This window comes from Macaca nemestrina, chromosome 16, assembly GCF_043159975.1.
Source record: "Macaca nemestrina isolate mMacNem1 chromosome 16, mMacNem.hap1, whole genome shotgun sequence".
NCBI classification, from domain to species: domain Eukaryota; kingdom Metazoa; phylum Chordata; class Mammalia; order Primates; family Cercopithecidae; genus Macaca; species Macaca nemestrina.
The window spans coordinates 4,718,657-4,738,294 of NC_092140.1; the positions used below are offsets into that span (position 1 = coordinate 4,718,657).

Genomic DNA, 19,638 nt, shown 5'->3' on the forward strand with positions numbered 1-19,638 from the left:
GCGAGCTTGTAGAAATATCACAAGACTTTTTCCTCTTTAAAAACATAGTCACAGCCAGGCATGGTGGCTCACTCCTCCAATCTTAACACTTTGGCCAGGGGGCGCGGACCATTTGAGGGCAGGAGTTCGAGACCAGCCTGACCAACATGGTGAAACCCCGTCTCTACTAAAAAAAAAAAAAAAAAAAAGAAAAAAAAATAGGCCAGGGTGCAGTGGTTCACAACAGTAATCCCAGCACTTTGGGAGGCCTGGGTGGGTAGATCATAAGATCAGGAGATTGAGACCGTCCTGGCTAACATGATGAAACCCTGTCTCTATTAAAAAATAAAAATAAAAATTAGCTGGGCGTGGTGGCATGTCCTGTAGTCCCAGCTACTCAGGAGGCTGAGGCAGTAGAATCGCTTGAATCTGGGAGGTGCAGGTTGCAGTGAGCCAAGATTGGAGCCACTGCACTCCAGGCTGGGCAACAGAGACTCTGTCTCAAAAAAAAAAAAAAAAAAAAAATTAGCCAGGTGTGGTGGCGCATGCCTGTAATCCCAGCTACTTGGGAGACTGCGGCAGAAGACTCGCTTGAACCTGGGAGGCGGAGGTTGCAGTGAGCCGAGATCGCACCACTGAACTCCAGCCTGGGACAGAGGGAGACTCCGTCTCAAACAAACAAACAAATGAAAAAAACATAGTAACTACTCTGACTTCATATTCTCTTAAAATTTATGGCAATTAAATCCTCCTCATTGATAATAAATAGTGTCTTAATCAGAAAAATTATGCATATATGTACACTTATGTTGTATTAATAAATACAGTGCAATTTTATGACGGAAAAATACAAAATACAGGATATGTTTTTGTTTTTTATTTTCCAAATTTCTATTTATCTCTACTGGACATGACCTTTCCCTGTTGAAAATGCTGCCATTTCACACATCAACTTAATTTACTACCTTCACTGTTTGCACATAATCTGTAAGTCAGGAGTGGTGAATACGGATTCCCTGAACCTTGGCTGTGTGAAAGAGCTTTGTCTGCTAGATCTCCTTCTCTCTGTAGCTCACAGATGGTTATACAAACTATATATTTATATATGTTTCCTTATGAAAGGGTTATCTTATTTATGTTCCCTGACATATCTTTACAATTACTGTCTAATGATTAAATATTTCTACATTTCATTATTTTATCTAACACACAATTTGTTTTAATTCCATGCTATAATATATTTCAGTCTATATAACAAATACAATGAACATAGAAAGAAGGCATTGGATTTATTTAGTGCTCTGCAACTCTTAATTGTGTGGCTATGTGACGTTACAAAATGGTTTATTTGATCATTCAGTAAAGCATACCACATAACAATTTGCTTTTTGATGAGAATCAATTGCATATTGATTTGATGATGGCTTTCATCGGCAGCTATGGCAGGAGTGAGCTGGATATTTATTAAGATCTTGGGTCCTAGACTGCCATTATTTTATCAAAGACCATGAATGATTTCTTACAATGAATTCCTGAACATGATCAATATGCACAATAACTTTTTATGTTCTTTACAAAAACAAAAGAATATTTTTAAAAACTTGGCAAGAAATATGATAAATGCCCATAATGAAACTAAAAGAACATAAAGCACATGATATTACTGCAGAGAGCAGACTGCTGAGAGGAATAAGAAGGCATGAAGGAAAAGGTGGTAGAGTTAAAATAGTAACATAAATAGAGATAGTCTATGCTTAATGAAACAATTAAACATCTCATTTCTCAATGTCAAGTGTGGATCCCTAAACAGATGTGTAACTAGAAATTTTTAGGCTGAGGGCAAGCGCCAAGCATTTTTGTTTCTGCGTCCCCTTCTGCCATCATTCTGCCTTCAGGCCGTCCTCCCACCTCCCTGTGACTTTCATGCTTTTGCTCTATTTATAAATTGTGGGCTTCCTGTGTCAGGTTACCTGGCCCTCTGAGTCAGCAGAGGATTGCCATCATGGCAAAAAATGCAAAGAAGTCATTCTCGGCTGGATGACGCTCTCAGCATTTCCCCCACTGCTGAGCCTCTCACCACCGAGTTACTTCTAAAGGATTGCATCACGCCAAATAGCATAAACTTAAAAAAAAAGTAAAATCTCATAAAATGGTAAGTAGATAAATGTCATATTCCTTTCATAAACGCTGTTTAATTCCAAAGCTAATTTAGAATACTTCTATAACCTACGAAATTCTAGATTTGCGTCCTGGGAACTGTCACAAAGCTCCGTCAAGGGCCAGTGTGTGGAATTCCATGAAGTCATATCTCACAGCCAGTTTTATTCATGCCCAGTGCTTGGAAAGTGCAAATGAACACAGCCTCATGCGCAGCGCAGCCAATGTCCTGGCTTTTTCTATTTTCAAACATTTTACGTAAAATTAATGTTCACTACTTTTATGTAAAGCCATTATAGTTTTCAAATTAATAAAAAGTTATAATGGAGTACAACATCAACTACATTTTCTATATTCTTTTTCTACATAAGCCACCACCATATACTGAGGATCCAGTCCTATCAGAAAATGTTTTGCAACTATTTTGAGAACAAATGAAGAGCTTGTACACAGAGTGGGAAAAAAAAAAAAAATACTTGTTTGGGTGTAAAACTTTATGGATAATAACAATAAAATTAAATGTGTATATTAGTCAAAATTATGATTTCTAAGCAAAGGAAACTAACTCTGGACATCTCAGGCAGGTAGAGGCTTTATTGGAAGGCTAAGGAAAGACATGAATTTCGACAAAAAGGTCTGGCGAGTGACTGAGGTGGATGCGGGGGCTGATGGCTGGCATGCTCTGAGCAAGGTTCTTCTCTGACTAATATTATTCTGCTGGTGCTGCAGAGGAGCACCTACATTGGTGCTGTAGGAGCCACTACTGCCCAATGTCACCCCATGGAGCCAGGTCAGTTGTTGTCCCTTCCATTATATGTCCCTCGCTCTGCATCCATCATAGGTAGGTTAACTGAGCCCATCTTACATGTATTTGTCCAGCTGTCAAAGCAGCAGGGGAGGAAGAGGGAGTCCCTTTCCTTTATTTTCATCATGGTAGGTGCCAAACTTAAATGTGGGACTGGCAGGAAAAAGCCAAATCACAAATGTGCACTATCACTACTGAAGACTTTTATTTTTGAACCAAAAATTCTTTAAGCTTTATGAAACAGGCCAGGTGCAGGGGCTCACGCCTGTAATCCCAGCACTTTGGGAGGCCAAGGCAGGTGGATCACTGAGGTCAGGAGTTTGAGACCAGCCTAACCAATATGATGAAACTCCATCTCTACTGAAAATACAAAATTAGCCAGGTGTGGTGGTGCACACCTGTAATACCAGCTACTTGGGAGGCTGAGGTAGGAGAATCACTTGAACCCGGGAGGTGGAGGTTGCAATGAGCTGAGATCATCCCATTACACTCCAGCCTAGGCAACAAGAGTGAAACTGTCTCAAAAAAATAAAATAATAAAATAAAAAAATTAATTAATTAATTTTATGAAACAGTTAAATGACTCCTCTGTTCCTTTTAACGGATTATGATAAGTTCATTCTCAGAAACGGAACATATGATCTTGATTTCCATTCAAACTGTGGACTCAGTGAATTTTCCATATGATCTTTGGCAAATTACTGACTCTATTTTCTCTTTTCTTTATCTACCATAATGCCCAGACATTTTATCTTCTTTGAAGGGAGTTTATTAAAACTGCTGATGAGGCTAATGAAAATATAGACATCCTTAAAGAGAAATTTCACTTTTGGTCACCATTTAATTTTGCTGCTACATGCGCAATCTGCCCAGGACTGGATTTTATAGAATTTCTATTTAATTGCATTAGTAGAAAAGCTAAAAAGCTGCTTCTCTGTATGTGTCCATACTTCTTGTATAAATGTCACATGAGAGATAAATTCTGAAAGCCATTAAACACATAGTTTCACATAACTCTTACAGCTTCTCACCAGTAAGGAATCTGTCTCATCACGTGAGTGCCCACGATTTGCATGGAAGAGAATGAGCCTGGGTTTTCAGTTTCCTTGAGAAAAAGAAAGTGCCCCAAGATGACTGGCAGTTCCTGCCTCATCAGGGATGTCTACATTTGAAAACAAGGCCTCTTTGAAATCTGAGACTGGAAAATGATTCCTGATGACCTTTCCCATCTCTCTTTGATTCTTAGCCAAACACAGAGGAAAAGTCACAAAGAAGCCTACTATATATACCTTCTTTCAAATGACTCTCTTTGTCTAAGAACCACACTGTAGGGGCAGGCCTGGAAAGGATGTCAGATGGCCTAGCGTTGTGTTGTAATGTACAGGGGCAGACCTGGAAAGGATGTCAGATGGCCCAGCGTTGTGTTATAATGTACAGGGGGCAGGCCTCTGATACGAAAATCAAACCAGTGTTCGTGACCAGGAGGTTCCCCTCTGCACCATCTCAGAGGAAGCATCTGTGATGCTTACAAGGTAAAGTAGATGCATCTCTAAGGAACAGAGGGGAGATTAGGACAATCTATTATTGCAACCAATCAGCATTTTCTTTCTATTTCAGTGCCTGGATATCAGTGCAAGTGATTTCAGAAGATTGCCTACTGTAAGATTTATTCTTAAGATTCAAATTATTGATTTTTCTCACTACCTCATCAGTGTTATTTAGAAAAATCTCCGCTGATAATATGGCTGTGCCTCTATAATGCTAAATATTCCAAGGAAAGCTGATCATTAGCTGGATACTTGATTTCATGGAAACATCTGGATACTTGGCTGAGGTTATTTTAGATTTTTATGTAGATGTTTGACATAAAAATTGTGCTGTAACTTTAGATAAAATGAGAATCCTGTTGCTAAAGCAATAGTGTGTTAATATATTGATAACAACGTCTCCTTACTTAGTGGTTTGTGCATCACTTTGAATGCAACATTACATATTTTAAAGATAATTATTTAAAGTATATTTTAAAATTCAACATAAAAGGAAAATAAAACACTATATTCTATAATATAAATTCTTTTACTTTCTAAAAGCACCAATGGGTTGTTTTTTCTTCTTCTTGAAGTGATAATCTTGTTTATTTTGGTGAAATTGTTAGGAGCAGACACATGAAACATTTACATGGAATCAGTAATACACCTCCAAACAGTTTTGTGGACTGCAATCTCACTTTGATTTTACCATGTTCTCATGATATGTCATATTTCAAATCAATGTGAATTACATGGAAGTGAATGGCATAACTGAGATAAAATGCATGCCATGAAACCACAGGTGGTTCAAGCATTTTATTCCCAGGTGTGGTCACTAAGAGTCGTCCTATTTTAGCCAAGGCCAAATGCATAGCAACTTCATTCAGCAGGTTTAATACCATCTTCACCTGAGAATAATTTTAAACTACCACAACATAAATTAAATCTACGATATTTCATTTAAAACTATTATGTTTTAGTTTTTTTGGACATTATTCTTTATTTTGGAAACAGGTGGAAAATTGTAGTCAGCTGAGATGGAGAGAGAAGACCATTCAGCCCAAGGAGTGCAGGGCAGAGGTGAGAACAGCTGAGCTCTGCAGTCCACACAGAGCATCTATTGGTAACAAGTTAATGAATGTCTTGTCATAACTGAATTCCATCTGTCACTGCACATGTGAACAGATAGACGTCATTACCTGAGTGGTGTGACTGTCCCTGTGTCTCTGAAATGTCGAAGTCCCCGTGCCGCTTATAGACAACCGTGAGTATCCATCTTCTTCAGGTAAACCTATTGAGGTCAACACATATCAGGAATTAAGCAGTGTCTCCATTCCAAATAAAGTAAGTCATGCACTCATTACAATAAACTAGAGTTGTTATATTTTACAAATTGAAATGATGTTCCTTAAACACAAACTAAATACTAAATTTTGCAATGAAACATGGGCACGCACAGTATTGTGGCAGCTTCATTTAGGAAAAGAGGGCATATCCTGCCAAAGGAGATACAATGATAATAAAGAAATATGTGATAATAGCACAAAAGTGAGCAGACAAGTATTGGAGGGGAGAAGGGAAACTTCCAGATACTGAAAAGGTTTGAAGACGCTTCCGGGGTGAGTGACGGGTCCACTGAGTCGCTGGGGTGACTGCAGACAGCAGAATGTGGCTGCCATTCATAGGACTGCAGGGAGACGAGGAAGGGATTCGAAGTCAGAGCATGACTAAGCCTGTGTGTCTGATGAATTCCACTGGCTGTAGTTCATTTTGTGCACAAGGAAGCAAAGAGATTGGCTGAATTACCACGAGGAAAAGGTGGGGAGAGCTGCTGATTCACAACACCAATTCACGAGCAACCATGTAGAGTAAGTTGTAGGTTTATGAAACTTTACATGCCCTCCAACAACATGAAGTCGCTATGAGGCACCAAATGATTCTATTAATTATCCTTTATGATCAAAGCAGTTTCCCACCCTCTGCACTATTGGCATTTTGGCCTGTATAATTCTTTGCAGTGGGGTCTGCCCCATGCATTGCAGGACGTTAAATAGCATCCCTGACCTCCACGCACTAGATGCCAGCAGTGCCCCCATTTGTGGCACCCAGAAATGTTCCCAGACATTACCAAAAGTTCCCTGGAGGGCAAAGTCATCCCCTCCTACACTGGCTGAGAACCACTGTGACACAGGCATCATGCATCACCGAAAGCGACTTTGATTAATAAACATGAATAGACAAAAAGAGAAACAAGAACCCAACAAAATGAATTCAACTCAGAGAACTTTAACTACTGAAGTGATTACTACTCCCCTCTGAAAGCATAATTAACTAGCACACTGTAATTGATTAAACATATACATGATTCCTAAATTAAAAATCATTAGACAATCACTGCACACTTTTCCGATTATAGGAGAGAGTTCCTCAGGGAAGTCTACACAATCCTGTCAATACATAACAAGCGCTTCCCAGTGATCTTGTTACATGTCCAGATACGTTGGTATGGAAAAGCCAACTTCATGAAGACTGGGCAGACAATGGCTGGAGAACAGATCTCAGCCACAGGCAGCAGCAGTAGCCTCAGGTGCTACGTGGGAATAGTGTCCTTAGACACTGTGGCAGCAGGACACAGGAAAGGCTCCAATCACAGTGAGTGTTGGAGCAGCCTAAAGTTCACACAGGCAGAAGGGAGCATGGCAATTCAAGATCAGGCACAATATGAAATTTCAGGAGACTAGATAAGGCAGATAGTTAGAAAAAAAAACGTGTTTCCAGATAGTAGAGCACAACAAAGGGCTTGGGATTCATGTGAAGGACCCCCTCTTAGAGGGGAATAAAGGATGGGGTGCTGGGACGAAGGGGCTAATTGACAAGCAAGATAAACCTTAACTTCTACAGGAACTATAAAGAAACCAGTTTGCCAGGAGAAGACAATTGTGATCCATTTTTCAAAACTAAATTATAAATTAGAAGTTGGGGATGGATGCGGCGGCTCACGCCTGTAATCTCAGCACTTTGGGAGGCTGAGGTGGCAGATCACCTGAGGTCAGGAGATCGAGACCAGCCTGGCCAACATGGTGAAATCCCATCTCTACTAAAAACACAAAATTACCCGGGCCTGGTGGTGCACACCTGTAGTCCCAGCTACTCCGGGTGCTGAGGCAGGAGAATCGCTTGAACCTGGGAGGCAGAGTTGCAGTGAGCCAAGTTTGCGCCATTGTACCCTAGCCTGGGTGACAGAGTGAGACTCCATCTCAAAATAAATAAATAAATAAATAAATAAATAAATAAATAAATAAAATTAGAAGTTGGATCTCAGAATCAAAACAGAAACTCAATTGAAAGGGTACAAGCTCAGAGCTGAATCGATAGCCTGCTGAGCACTGCAGAGAGTCAATTAAACTAAGGTTAAAAACATTTATGAGCAACCTCTGCATAAGGCACTGGGAAATACAATGAAGAATGAAGAAGTGTCCCCACCCTTGAGGAAGTCATAATTCAGTGAGAATGACACTGAAGCCAAACACACAGCAGCATGATTTCAGGATTAAGAGGAGTACACGTCACGTTGAACGGGGTCTTGGAGAAGGCAAGCATTTATTCTGATGGAAGGGACTAGAGGAAACTTCATGGTGGTGTTGCCAAAGGACCTGGGCCTTCCAGGAGGAGGAGAATTGTGGAGGGTGAACAAAGTCGAGAAGGACATGCCTGGCTGTGAGCACCAATGTGATAAGGCAACAAAACACAAGGACGCTTCGCGGAAATGTGATCACACTTTGGAGACGAGAGGTAGCACTGCAGACTTCCCAGAAGAGACGTGCTGCCATTTTATCTAAGTCATGAGTTCAAAGGTATTTCATTCGTAACTGTTGACTAAAGAAAGGATGGGTCCCAGAACCTGTTTCAGGGCTCCACAGACAGGGATGGATGCAGTGTGGGCAGGTGCTCGTATGCAGGTGTGGAGGGCCAGGTGAGGACAGTGGGGAGGGAGGCAGGTGCGTAGGTGCTGGGGGAGACTGGCATGTGGAGGAGGGGGTGGGACAAAGGACTGAGCCCAAGAAGTCAGAGGGAAGGGGATTTTGGAAGGTTGTAGCAAACAGGCCAAGGGTCCTCATCACGGCCAACTGACCAATGTTGTGAGAAGTGGAAGGGGCAGAATGACAGCCAGGAAGCGCCAAAGGTGCAAAGGAGGTTACACGGCAGGAGGGTTTTATTTTGTTTCGTTTTGTTTTTTTCCAGCACAATATTTTATTTCGCTGCCATATTAGAAGCAGTACCTTTTTAAGGCAAATAATTTTAAAATGACATCAAAGGCACAATCCATGAATTAAAAAAACAGATTCATATCTCTATATAAACATTAAAAATAAACATATTGATGATGCCCTAAAAATAAAACGTGTATTTTAAAAGAACAATGTAGAACATTGAAATATATTAAATAAGAGGCTTTTTAATTCTTAAAACATCCTACAGATCAGAATAAAGGACCTTCTCCCAGATATTAAACAGTGGACAAATAATAAGTGTAGAAAATAAAGGAGAAAAAAAATGAATGACTAACAAGTAATACACATATTCAATTCCATTAAGAATTCCAAGTAATGGATATGAGACTACAGTAACATTCATTTTATCTATCAAAATAACACAGTTTTAAAACTTTTTATTACAAACATTTCAGACATAAAGAGAATATGTAGTGAAACTCCATGCACCCATTCCAAGCCTTGGGGCTGTCAATTTTATCCATTTTTATCCATTTTTTATTCATTTTTCACTTAAATCCCAGAAATCATGTCATTTTAGCTGTAAATATTTGTACATGTGTCCCTAACTGACAAGAACTTTTTTTTTTTTTAAACATAGCAAGGATTTTCTCACACAGCTAACAGGAACATTGCTAAGCAAAGGCCCCCAGAAAAGTCCCACAGTCTTGTGTGGGTAGAGAATCCCATGGCGCATTTTAACCAGGGTGAAGACTCCAATCGTGTTGGAGGAACATTTAAAGTGAAGATAGAGCTCTTTATCTGTGCCTTCATTAAAGGGTGGAATTCTGTCTGTGAAGAAGCTTCTGCACATTCTGAGAAGCCTCCTCTGCTCCTCGTACTGCAGCAGTCTTCTCCCCAGGCCAGGCTTGGAGTTGACAATTCCCAGCTTAGAGATTCATGTGTCCCTTGCTGAACATATTCTTTCCAGGGTCACAACAGTGTGCTTCAAAAAGTCGAGCTTTTGGTCCATTTGATACCAAACTATTTCAAAAAGCCATTCTTGCCCAAATGACAGCAAGTCAAGGTCTTCTGAAACTGCATCCACTCTACCCTACCCTCCAGATATCCAGCTCTTCTGCTCAAAGAAAACATGCAGATGCTCAGGGAAGGAATTCCCCAAAGCTGATCTTCATGGCCTAATGGATATACTGTGGACACTCCATAGAACCTGCTGTTGTTCCTTTAAACTTGGGTGGGCAAAAGTCAAAAAGGCTTTGGCCTTGATTGAGGGTTTAGCAGGAAGAAGCAGCCTCTGCTCTTCCTCTCCTCCTGAATTGGAGGCTGCTCAGAGCACTGAAAATTAAACCTTCCTCCAGGACACAAAGAGGAATGGCTTTTAGGACATCCTCATCACTGTGATGTAGACCTGGTCCCTGGAGTTCTGTGTGATTTTTTAAGTAATTTTGAAAAGTGAGAGACTCTGGGGCCATGAGGTCTATATGCAGAGCCCAGTGGGTTCATGCAGGTTCTTATAAGAAGACAAGAATGAGGGCCAGGTGTGGTGGCTCACGCCTATAAACCCAGCACTTTGAGAGGCCGAGGCGGGCGGATCACGAGGTCAGGATATCAAGACCATTCTGGCTAACACAGTGAAACCCCGCCTCTTCTAAAAAGAATACAAAAAAAATAGCCGGAGGTGGTGGTGGGCGCCTGTAGTCCCAGCCACTCGGGAGGCTGAGGCTGAAGAATCACTTGAACCCAGAAGGTGGAAGTTGCAGTGAATCGAGATCGTGCCACTGCACTCTAGCCTGGGCGACAGAGTGAGACTTCATCTCAAAAAACAAAACAAAACAAAACAATACAAAACAAAAACCAGACAAGACAAGAATGAGACAGAGACTTTCAAGGGGGGTACGGCACTGAATTTCACATGGCTAACCAGTTGGAATCTGTTAGTCAAATCTGTCATTTTGTAGGGACCCAAACTTGTTTAGCCAATGGCAAGGTGGTTTGAATTCTCTTTTTACATCTGTCCAGCTTTCCAAGTATTCCATTACCTTTAAATCCACTCCTCTCTTGATTTCCATGAAATCGGACATCTGTCTTCTATCTCTTGAGCACCTATTGCATGTCTCCATTTCCACCCTTCTCAATGTAAATTTCTCAAAGTTTGGCGTTCTGCATTGTTTAGTGGTCATATTTCTTTTCTTATTCCTCTTTATTATTTTTCTTCTGATGCTACAAATAACCACCATGTCTCCAGCTTCTTTGAAAATTCTGGCTTTTCTCTTTCTATCCTGGAACGCTGGCCTAAACTCCAAACCTGTAATCATCATTTACGGAAAAATCATCCATAATCAGAAGTCCTTCTCTCTCGAGTTCCAAATCCACTTATGGAATTAACCTCCTTTGGGAACTGCCCTTCCCTTCTGAAGAGTGCAGTATTCTCCCATCATTTGCCTCAAATTCTTGGAGTCGTTCTTGACACCTTCCACTTCTTGACTCCTATACCAATACAGTCTAATACTCTTGCTTCATGTACAAAACCTGCCAAGGCTTAAGTGAATGAATTCAAAACTGGCACCCCCAAATTCAGTTTCCAATTCTGTTGTTCACCCTGGATAGTACAATCAGGTACACTTCTCCAAAATAGCAGACAGTACTCCCTCAAAACAATGGCAACCCTTTCAGAGACATTCTTTTTTTTTTTTCTCTCTTGTTTTTTCATTTTTAATTTTTTTCTTGTTTTATATTTTTTATTTTTTTTTTGAGACGGAGTCTGGCTCTGTCGCCCAGGCTGGAGTGCAGTGGCACGATCTCGGCTCACTGCAAGCTCCACCTCCCAGGTTCACGCCATTCTCCTGCCTCAGCCTCCCGAGTAGCTGGAACTACAGGCGCCCGCCACCACGCCTGGCTAATTTTTTGTATTTTTAGTAGAGACAGGGTTTCACCGTGTTAGCCAGGATGGCCTTGATCTCCTGACCTCGTGATCCACCTGCCTCGGCCTCCCAAAGTGCTGGGATTATAGGCGTGAGCCACCGTGCCCAGCTGAGACACTCTTTAAATTGGCATTCATGGCTCTGTAGCTCCTACATAATTGTTTCTTTCCTCTCTTATTTACTCACCTATTCTATCAGAGAAGCTGATTCACATTCGTGCCACAATACATTGTGCAGAAAATTCCTGGAAATGTGCTCCCTTCTTTTCTGATTTAAACACATTTTGAAAATCCCAACCTTCTCTATGAAGCATCCTTAGCAATCCCAGCCCACCAGAATCATCTCTTTTATCTATGCAGAAAGTAACAGACTAATCATTATTTATGGGATTCGTTTGACATTTATTGCTGACTGCCCTATTTTGCAGTCTCCTTGGTATGTATTTTCAGTGTGCTCTGTATTTTCACTGTTCACACAAAGAGGTCATCTTGTGGTGCTTAGGTATCATAGGGCTCCCATGCATAACACAAAGGCTACATGTGACAGGTGCACTTGGTGAGTGTTTTGATTGACTAATGTGCACCTCTCTCTTCACTGGGTTTCCTCTTGCCATCCTGCCCTTCATATTATTTTGAATCCTCCAACCTCAATATTAAATATCCCCTGAACTCCACCCTGATATTCCTGCTTCTATTCATCCCAGAGACTCCAAATTGTAATGTCTGTCTTTGCCCTGCATACCAGCATAAGCCATCAAAGTAACATTGTGTATTTGGCTGTGCACGTGGGCATTTGTGTCTCTTTCATAAAGCACTGATCTACTATTATAGCCTGTATGGTTTCAGAGAAACGAATTCACTGCCTTGCACCTCATCTACCTCATTCCTGTAATTGTTGTTTCTGTTGGATAAATCCTCATGACTCTTCTAGCTCTAAAACACGTAACACTTTATGAATAACTGTGTATGGGTAATACTTCTTGAGTATTAACTTTCTGTTAAATATTGTTGTATAAAATACAGCAATCCATGAAGTAGGTGCTTTTATTATTCCTATTTTTAAGACGAGAAAATTGAAAAGCAGAGAGGTTAAGTAACTTGCCCATGGTAGGGGAGTTAATAAGCATCCGAGCTGAGCTTCAAACCCAGGCAGGCAGAATGATGCCTTAAGCACTGGGAACAATATTCCGCAGCTAGGAAAGAGTAGAGTGAGCATTTCATTCCGTTCCTTTTCAACACTGACTTCTCAACTGCAGTGGAGAAAAGGTAATTAAATAATATCCACATTAGAAATTATTTAATGTGACTTTAAAATGCTTTTAACTAGAAGGATGAGTGGGGCAGGGCTTACTTGATGCCCCAGGAGTTTTCTTTCTTTGCAAAGGTAACTTCTATTGCTTAAAATAGATGATTTCAACATATTCCAGATTGTCAAGTGAGGCTTGCTTCCTTTTCTCTGGCTGTTAAACTTTCAGTCAGACAAGAGTATGAGTTCCAAACAATGTGTACAATTTCCGTAAAGAAAGTGATGTTGGCGAGGCGCAGTGGCTCATGCCTGTAATCCCAGCACTTTGGGAGGCCGAGGTGGGCGGATCATGAGATCAGGAGATCAAGACCATGCTGGCTAACACGGTGAAACCCCGTCTCTACTAAATATACAAAAAATTAGCTGGGTGTGGTCGTGGGCGCCTGTAGTGTCAGCTACTGGGGAGGCTGAGGCAGGAGAATGGTGTGAACCCTGGAGGCAGAGCTTTCAGTGAGCTGAGATAGCGCCCCTGCACTCCAGCCTGGGTGACAGAGTGAGACTCCGTCTCAAAAAAAAAAAAAAAAAAAAAAAAAGGTGATGTTGTAAAATATATATTAAAGACATTTATGGACTCCCACCAAAGGCTCCTTGACTGGTGGATTGGATTGATTTTAAGGTGTGGCTGATGGAAACCCTTCTTAGATGTTCCCAGAACTGGTGTGGTTTGGTGCTCTAATGGCCTAAGTTCAACAAGGCGCCAGAGTCGATGCACAGAATGTAGATTTTCTGGTCCTGCAAATGATGCCCCCCAACCTTTTGCCTTAGGAAGCCTGTATTCAACACAAGTAATCCTTATTGTGCATTGAGGATGAACACAATGCAAATTAAAAATACACAATTTGCACAGAATGATAAATGTAAATGCAAACGCAATGACTGTATTCTTTCATTGCCATTTTTCCTGATACCCAGCCATATTATGTATATTCAAGGAAAAAAATAATACTGATATAAAATGCCCTAGTTAGATTTTTTTATATCTGTGTCCCCACAAAATAAACATCTTTATGTTCACAATATTTTGTTTGATAAAGCTAAAATGTTCTAACACTAAAAACTGCTCTCTAATCTAATAATAAATAACCACAAGTCCAGGGAATAATTAAGTATACAAAAAAAATCCAAGCTTGCGTTCACATCAGTAAAAGGATGGCAATTAAAGTAAGTGATAGCTATAATTACCCACACATAACTGTATTTCAACAAATGAACAAACAGATAATTATTTCTGGGAAGCAGAGGTAGCATGCAGATACTGGCATTCAAAAGAGAAATGTTTCCTAGAAAATAACACTGTTTCTAATTCAATTTGAACTTTAAATTATTTTAAACATTTGTTTTCATCTTGTGCCCATATTTAGAAAGTGCATTGGCCACACTTTGTAAGTTATGAACCTGTACTAATAATTGCTTTAAGAGTTATCATATTCATGTATATATCACATGCTGCACATGTGTAATGTCTGTTCAATTTCTGTAATACTGATTGGGCAGTTTTTCTGACTCTGCCCTCTAGATGGGATTTACTGGTTCCTACGTAACAAACAACATTATTTCAATCAGTAAATGCTTACTGAGGGCCTAAGTATATAGAGCCTTGTGCTGGATGTTTTAAAAATCATGGGGAAAGTTCCAGGCACCCAAAAATTCACGGCGCTCACAAGAGTAGATCAGCATAAATGTGTTAAGTTGCTTTGAAAGATTGAATTTCCAATTGAAATAATTTTCCTTTTGCACATATAACTCTTGAGATTTTCAAGTGGTTTTTAATTAACGACAGCATAGAACCAACTTTATTTTAAAATCCGTAAGCATGTTAAGGGAGAACACAGCAATCTGTGTTGCAGGCTGCGGCCATACACACTATCTGTTACATGCTGAAGTTTAGAACCCTGATACTCCCAAAGAATTCATATTATTAATTTCATGGAGCCTTTTCCACAAACATCTCCATTTTGGTCTAGAGGGTTTTTGTTTGTTTCTTTCGTTTTCGGTTATGTTTTGATATTTAGAGTAACACTTGCAGTTCTTTATTATTATTAAATTTTTTAGGATCATTTCCGAAGCTGTAGTTTTTGCCTTTTGCCTCAAAACACGGAAAACTTAAATATTTTATTTAAGAGAAGTTCCCTTTCTCCATCTCTTTCTTCCTTTTTGTTTTTTTTTTTTTTAAATTGCAGAATTGTAGCAACTGTGTCCGGAATTGGTGGGTTCTTGGTCTTGCTGACTTCAAGAATGAAGCCGCGAACCCTCGCAGTGAGTGTAACAGTTCTTAAAGATGGTGTGTCCAGAGTTTGTTCCTTCAGACGTTCAGATGTGTCTGGAGCTTCTTCCTTCTGGTGGGTTCGTGGTCTCGCTGTCAGGAGTGAAGCTGCAGACCTTCATGGTGAGTGTTACAGCTCTTAAAGGGAGTGCGTCTGGAGTTGTTCGTTCTTCCCGGTGGGTTTGTGGTGTCGCTGGCTTCAGGAGTCAAGTGGCAGACCTTCGCAGTCAGTGTTACAGTTCGTAACAGCAGCATGAACCCAAACAGCAGCAACAAGATTTATTGCAAACAGGGAAAGAACCAAGCCTCCACAACATAGGAGAGGATCCTAGCAAGTTGCCACTACTGGCTCCGGCAGCCTGCTTTTATTCCCTTATCTGGCCACACCCACATCCTGCTGATTGGTCCATTTTACAGAGAGCTGATTGGTCCGTTTTGACAGAGTGCTGACTGGTGCCTTTACAATTCTTGGGCTAGACACAGAGTCACAGAGTGCTAGTTAGCTACAGAATTAGCTAGATACAGAGTACCAATTGGTGCGTTTACAAACCCTGAGCTAGACACAGAGTGCTGATTGGTGCATTTACAATCCTTGAGCTAGACAGAGTCACAGAGTGCTAGTCCTCCAAGTCTCCACTAGGTTAGCTAGATACAGAATACCAATTGGTGTATTCACAAACCTGGAGGTAGACACAGAGTGCTGATTGGTGTATTTACAAACACTGAGCTAGACGCAGAATGCTGATTGGTGCACATACGATCCTCCGGCTAGATACAAAAGTTCTCTAAGTCCCCAGCTGGCTTCACCCAGTGAATCATGCACCAGGGCTGCAGGCAGAGCAGCCCGTCAGTCCTGAGCTGCCCCTACACTCTTCAGCCCTTGGGCTGTCGATGGGACCGGGTGCCACTGAGCAGGGGGTGGTGCCCCTGGGGGAGGCTCAGGCAGCCTGGGAGCCCACTGCAGGGGGAGGAGCTCAGACATGGTGGGCTGCAGGTCCCGAGCCCTGTCCCGCAGGGAGGCAGCTAGGAGGCCTGTGCCAGCGGGCTGACACTGCTGGGGGACCCAGTGCAACCTCTGCAGCTGCTGGCCCGGGTGCTAAGCCCCTCACTGCCCTGGGTTGGCGGCAACTGCTGGCTGCTCCCTGTGCAGAGCCCATGGAGCCCACGCCCGCTCCCGCTGGAACTCGCACTGGCTCGCAAGCGCGGCCCGCAGCCCGGGTTCCCACCTGCGCCTCTCTCTCCACACCTCCCCACAAGCAGAGGGAGGAGGCTCCGGCCTCAGCCAGCCCAGAGAGGGGCTCCCACGGTGCCGTGGCAGGCGAAGGGCTCCTCAAGTGCCGCCAGAGTGGAAGCTGAGGCAGGAGGCCGAGGAGGTGCTGAGAGTAAGGGCTGCTAGCACATTGTCACCTCTCACAACCACACAAATAAAGAAATACAACACTGGCAGCTCTGCGGAAGCTCCTGTGGTCATCTCTCCAAATAGCTGCTGGCCTTCTCCTCCGAATGAAATCGCCCTCCTCACTTTGTGGCAGTTGGTTCTCTGAGCACCTCTTCCTTGTCAGGCAGGTCTGTAATTCTAGAGTGTGTGTGGTAGCATCGTCCTGGAGTCTTAAGTTACATTTCTCTAGTTACTAACGAGGTTGGAATCCATTAAAAATGTTTTTCTAAGTCGTATTCGTGTATTCTGTCCAATTTTCTTTTAAGCTGTCTTTTGTTTTTGATTTAAATAAACATTGAATATTAGCCTTTGTTGGGTAAATGTGTTGAAAATATTTTCTCCCTATTTATGTTATTTTTTCCTTTTTCTTTATGGTTAAAACTTTTGTGTCTTGCTTAAGAAGGCCTTTCCTTTTACGAAGAAAGAAAGATGTTCTATTGTTTCTTCTATCCATTTTATTATTTGACATTTGACATACAGATCTATAATCTATCAGGAATTGTTTTGTGTGTATAGCATTAGGCAGGGTCAAGTTTCACTGTTTGCCTCACATGGATAGCAATCAATTATTCTTCCCCAGTGCCCTAACACGCCAATTTTGTCATAAATTAAGTGGCTAATTATGCAAGCTGGAGTAATAGTATGTTCTTTCTCCTTCTTCCTTCCTGTTCTCTGAAAGTGTTTATGTGACATTGGAGTTATTTCATCCTTAGAATTTTGGAAAAATTTAGTGGAGAAACCATCCGATTCTGGAGCAGGAAGGCATTCAATTACAAATTGCATTAATTTAACATTTACAGTGTTATTTAGCTTTCCTACTTCTTTTGTCCATTTTCTTTAGTTCTATTTTTCCTTTTTTTGAGAATGTATTCATGTACATTTGCAAATTTATCTTGGCGTAAAACTGTTTGTAATATTCTCTTATTTTTAATTTCAGCCAGATCTGTATTGATGTCTTTTCAATCTAAAATCTGTTATTTGTGTCCATTTTCTCTATTTCTCTATCCCATTGCAAGAAAATTTTCAATCTTATTAATGTTTTCAAAGATAATTTTTTAAAAGATAAACTTTCTCTTTCCTTCCTTTCTATCCCTTTACATTATTTTATTTGTTTTATATTTCAATAACTTATGTTCTTATTATCACTATCGTATCTTTCCTTCTATTTTCGTGGTATTTAGTTTTTGTTCTGTTTCTAATTTCTAGATACTTTTAACACTTGTTGTATTTGTTCTCTTGTGATGCAAATGTTTGAAGCCATACATTTCCATTTCTTAAGAGATCTTTTGTAGTAACATGGATGGAACTGGAGGCCATTATCTTAGGTGATATAACTAAGACACTGAAAGACAAATGCTGCGTGTTCTCACTTATAAGTGGGAGCTAAATAACGTGTACACTTGAGCATAGAGTGTGGAATAATAGACACTGGAGACTCAGAAGGTGGCAAGGTGGGAGGATGGGATGGCATGAAGCACATGAAATGACTTAATCAGTACAATATATATTATTCAGTTGATGTGGACACTAAAAGCCCAGCCATGGCCACAATGCCGTACAGCCACATATTGACCATACTGACACTGCATGTAAACCCCTTCCATTCATACACAAAAGACATTAGTCATGTCCTAAAACTTCTGTTTTCATATTTGCCTTGTCATTAGTTAAAATGTTTGGGTTTTGAATTTATTTTGTGATTTCTTCTTGAATATTAGAGGTTTTTTTTTGTTTTGTTTTTTTTTTTTTAGATGAAGTCTGGCTCTGTTGCCCAGGCTGGAGTGCAGTGGCACGATCTCAGCTCACTGCCAACTCCACCTCCTGGGATGAAGAGATTCTCCTACCTCAGTTTCCCGAGTAGCTGGGATTAAAGGCATGTACCACCACACCCAGCTGATTTTTGTATTTTTAGTAGAGATGGGGTTTCACCATGTTGGCCAGGCTGGTCTTGAACTCCTGACCTCAGTGATCTGCCTGCCTCGGCCTCCCAAAGTGCTGGGATTGCAGGCGTGAGCCACCGCGCCGGGCCTAGAGATGTAATTTTTGACGTGCAAATATATGAGCACTGTTTTTGCTGCTTTTTAAATATTTGCACGTTATATCTTTTTCTTTTCTATCCCTTTACATTTAATGTTTCAGAATCCTTATGTTTTACTGTTTTCAGAAATCTTAGTTTTTAAAATATTCTGTTAATCATTTTTCATATAAATTTACATTAAATGAGTCTTTTAAAATTTATTTTAATTAAATAAGGTTTATTTTCATATGTGCTTTTATATCTACTGTCTCAGAACTTTCTACTTGCCCTATTTTTCCTATTTTACCCCTTTTTTTCATCTTTGGAGTTGACTTTTTATGATTTTATCTTTCTGTCTTTACTGGTTTGGAAATTATCTACCCCACTAATATTCTTTCAGGGGTTACCTTTGAGGTTACAACTGGCAAGGTAGGTTTATCAGTATACAATATTAAATACTATTTTACCCCTCCCATTTTTACTTGCCTTTTTAGTTATTCTTTATTCTTTCCTTTATCTGGAAGCATTCTGAGTCTGTCAATGTTTAATTCTTTTCATTTTAATTTTTTTTCCTAAAAATATCCTTAATTCCCTTTCATTATTACAGGAATTTTTGGGGGGCAGTTATTTTATTTGAGCATGTTAACTATGTTATTTCATTGTCTTTGGACTTCAGTTGCTGCTTTTTGAAGGTAGTACATATTTTTACCTCTATTTGGTCTTTATTTTATAGGTGTTTTACTATGATACACACCTAGGAAAGTTTTATGTATCCTACTCAGGCTTTGCAAAGATTTCTGTTTCTACAACAGTTGGATTGATTATGGTGTAATTTAGAGATAGTGAGATTCACCTTTTTTAGACATACAAATCTGTGCATCTACAGAGACATGAACCTTCCCGGTTGTCTATAACAACACATGTCCTTCTGAACTTCATCTGCTGCCATTATGCCCGGCCTCCAGCAACCACTCAGCTGTTTTCTGTCTCCA

The 19,638-nt window shown here is 40.6% G+C and overlaps 1 protein-coding gene across 8 annotated transcripts in view; it reads right to left on the reverse strand.

The window, feature by feature from the left end:
- Positions 1-19,638, reverse strand: part of LOC105485316 (myosin XVI) — a 703,391-nt gene that overhangs the window by 23,172 nt on the left and 660,581 nt on the right. For all 8 annotated transcript variants that reach the window (XM_011747599.2, XM_071081051.1, XM_011747600.3 and 5 more), the window contains one exon: positions 5,670-5,761. In XM_011747599.2, the coding sequence (XP_011745901.2) occupies positions 5,670-5,761 (92 nt within the window). The remainder of the gene's footprint in view (positions 1-5,669; positions 5,762-19,638) is intronic.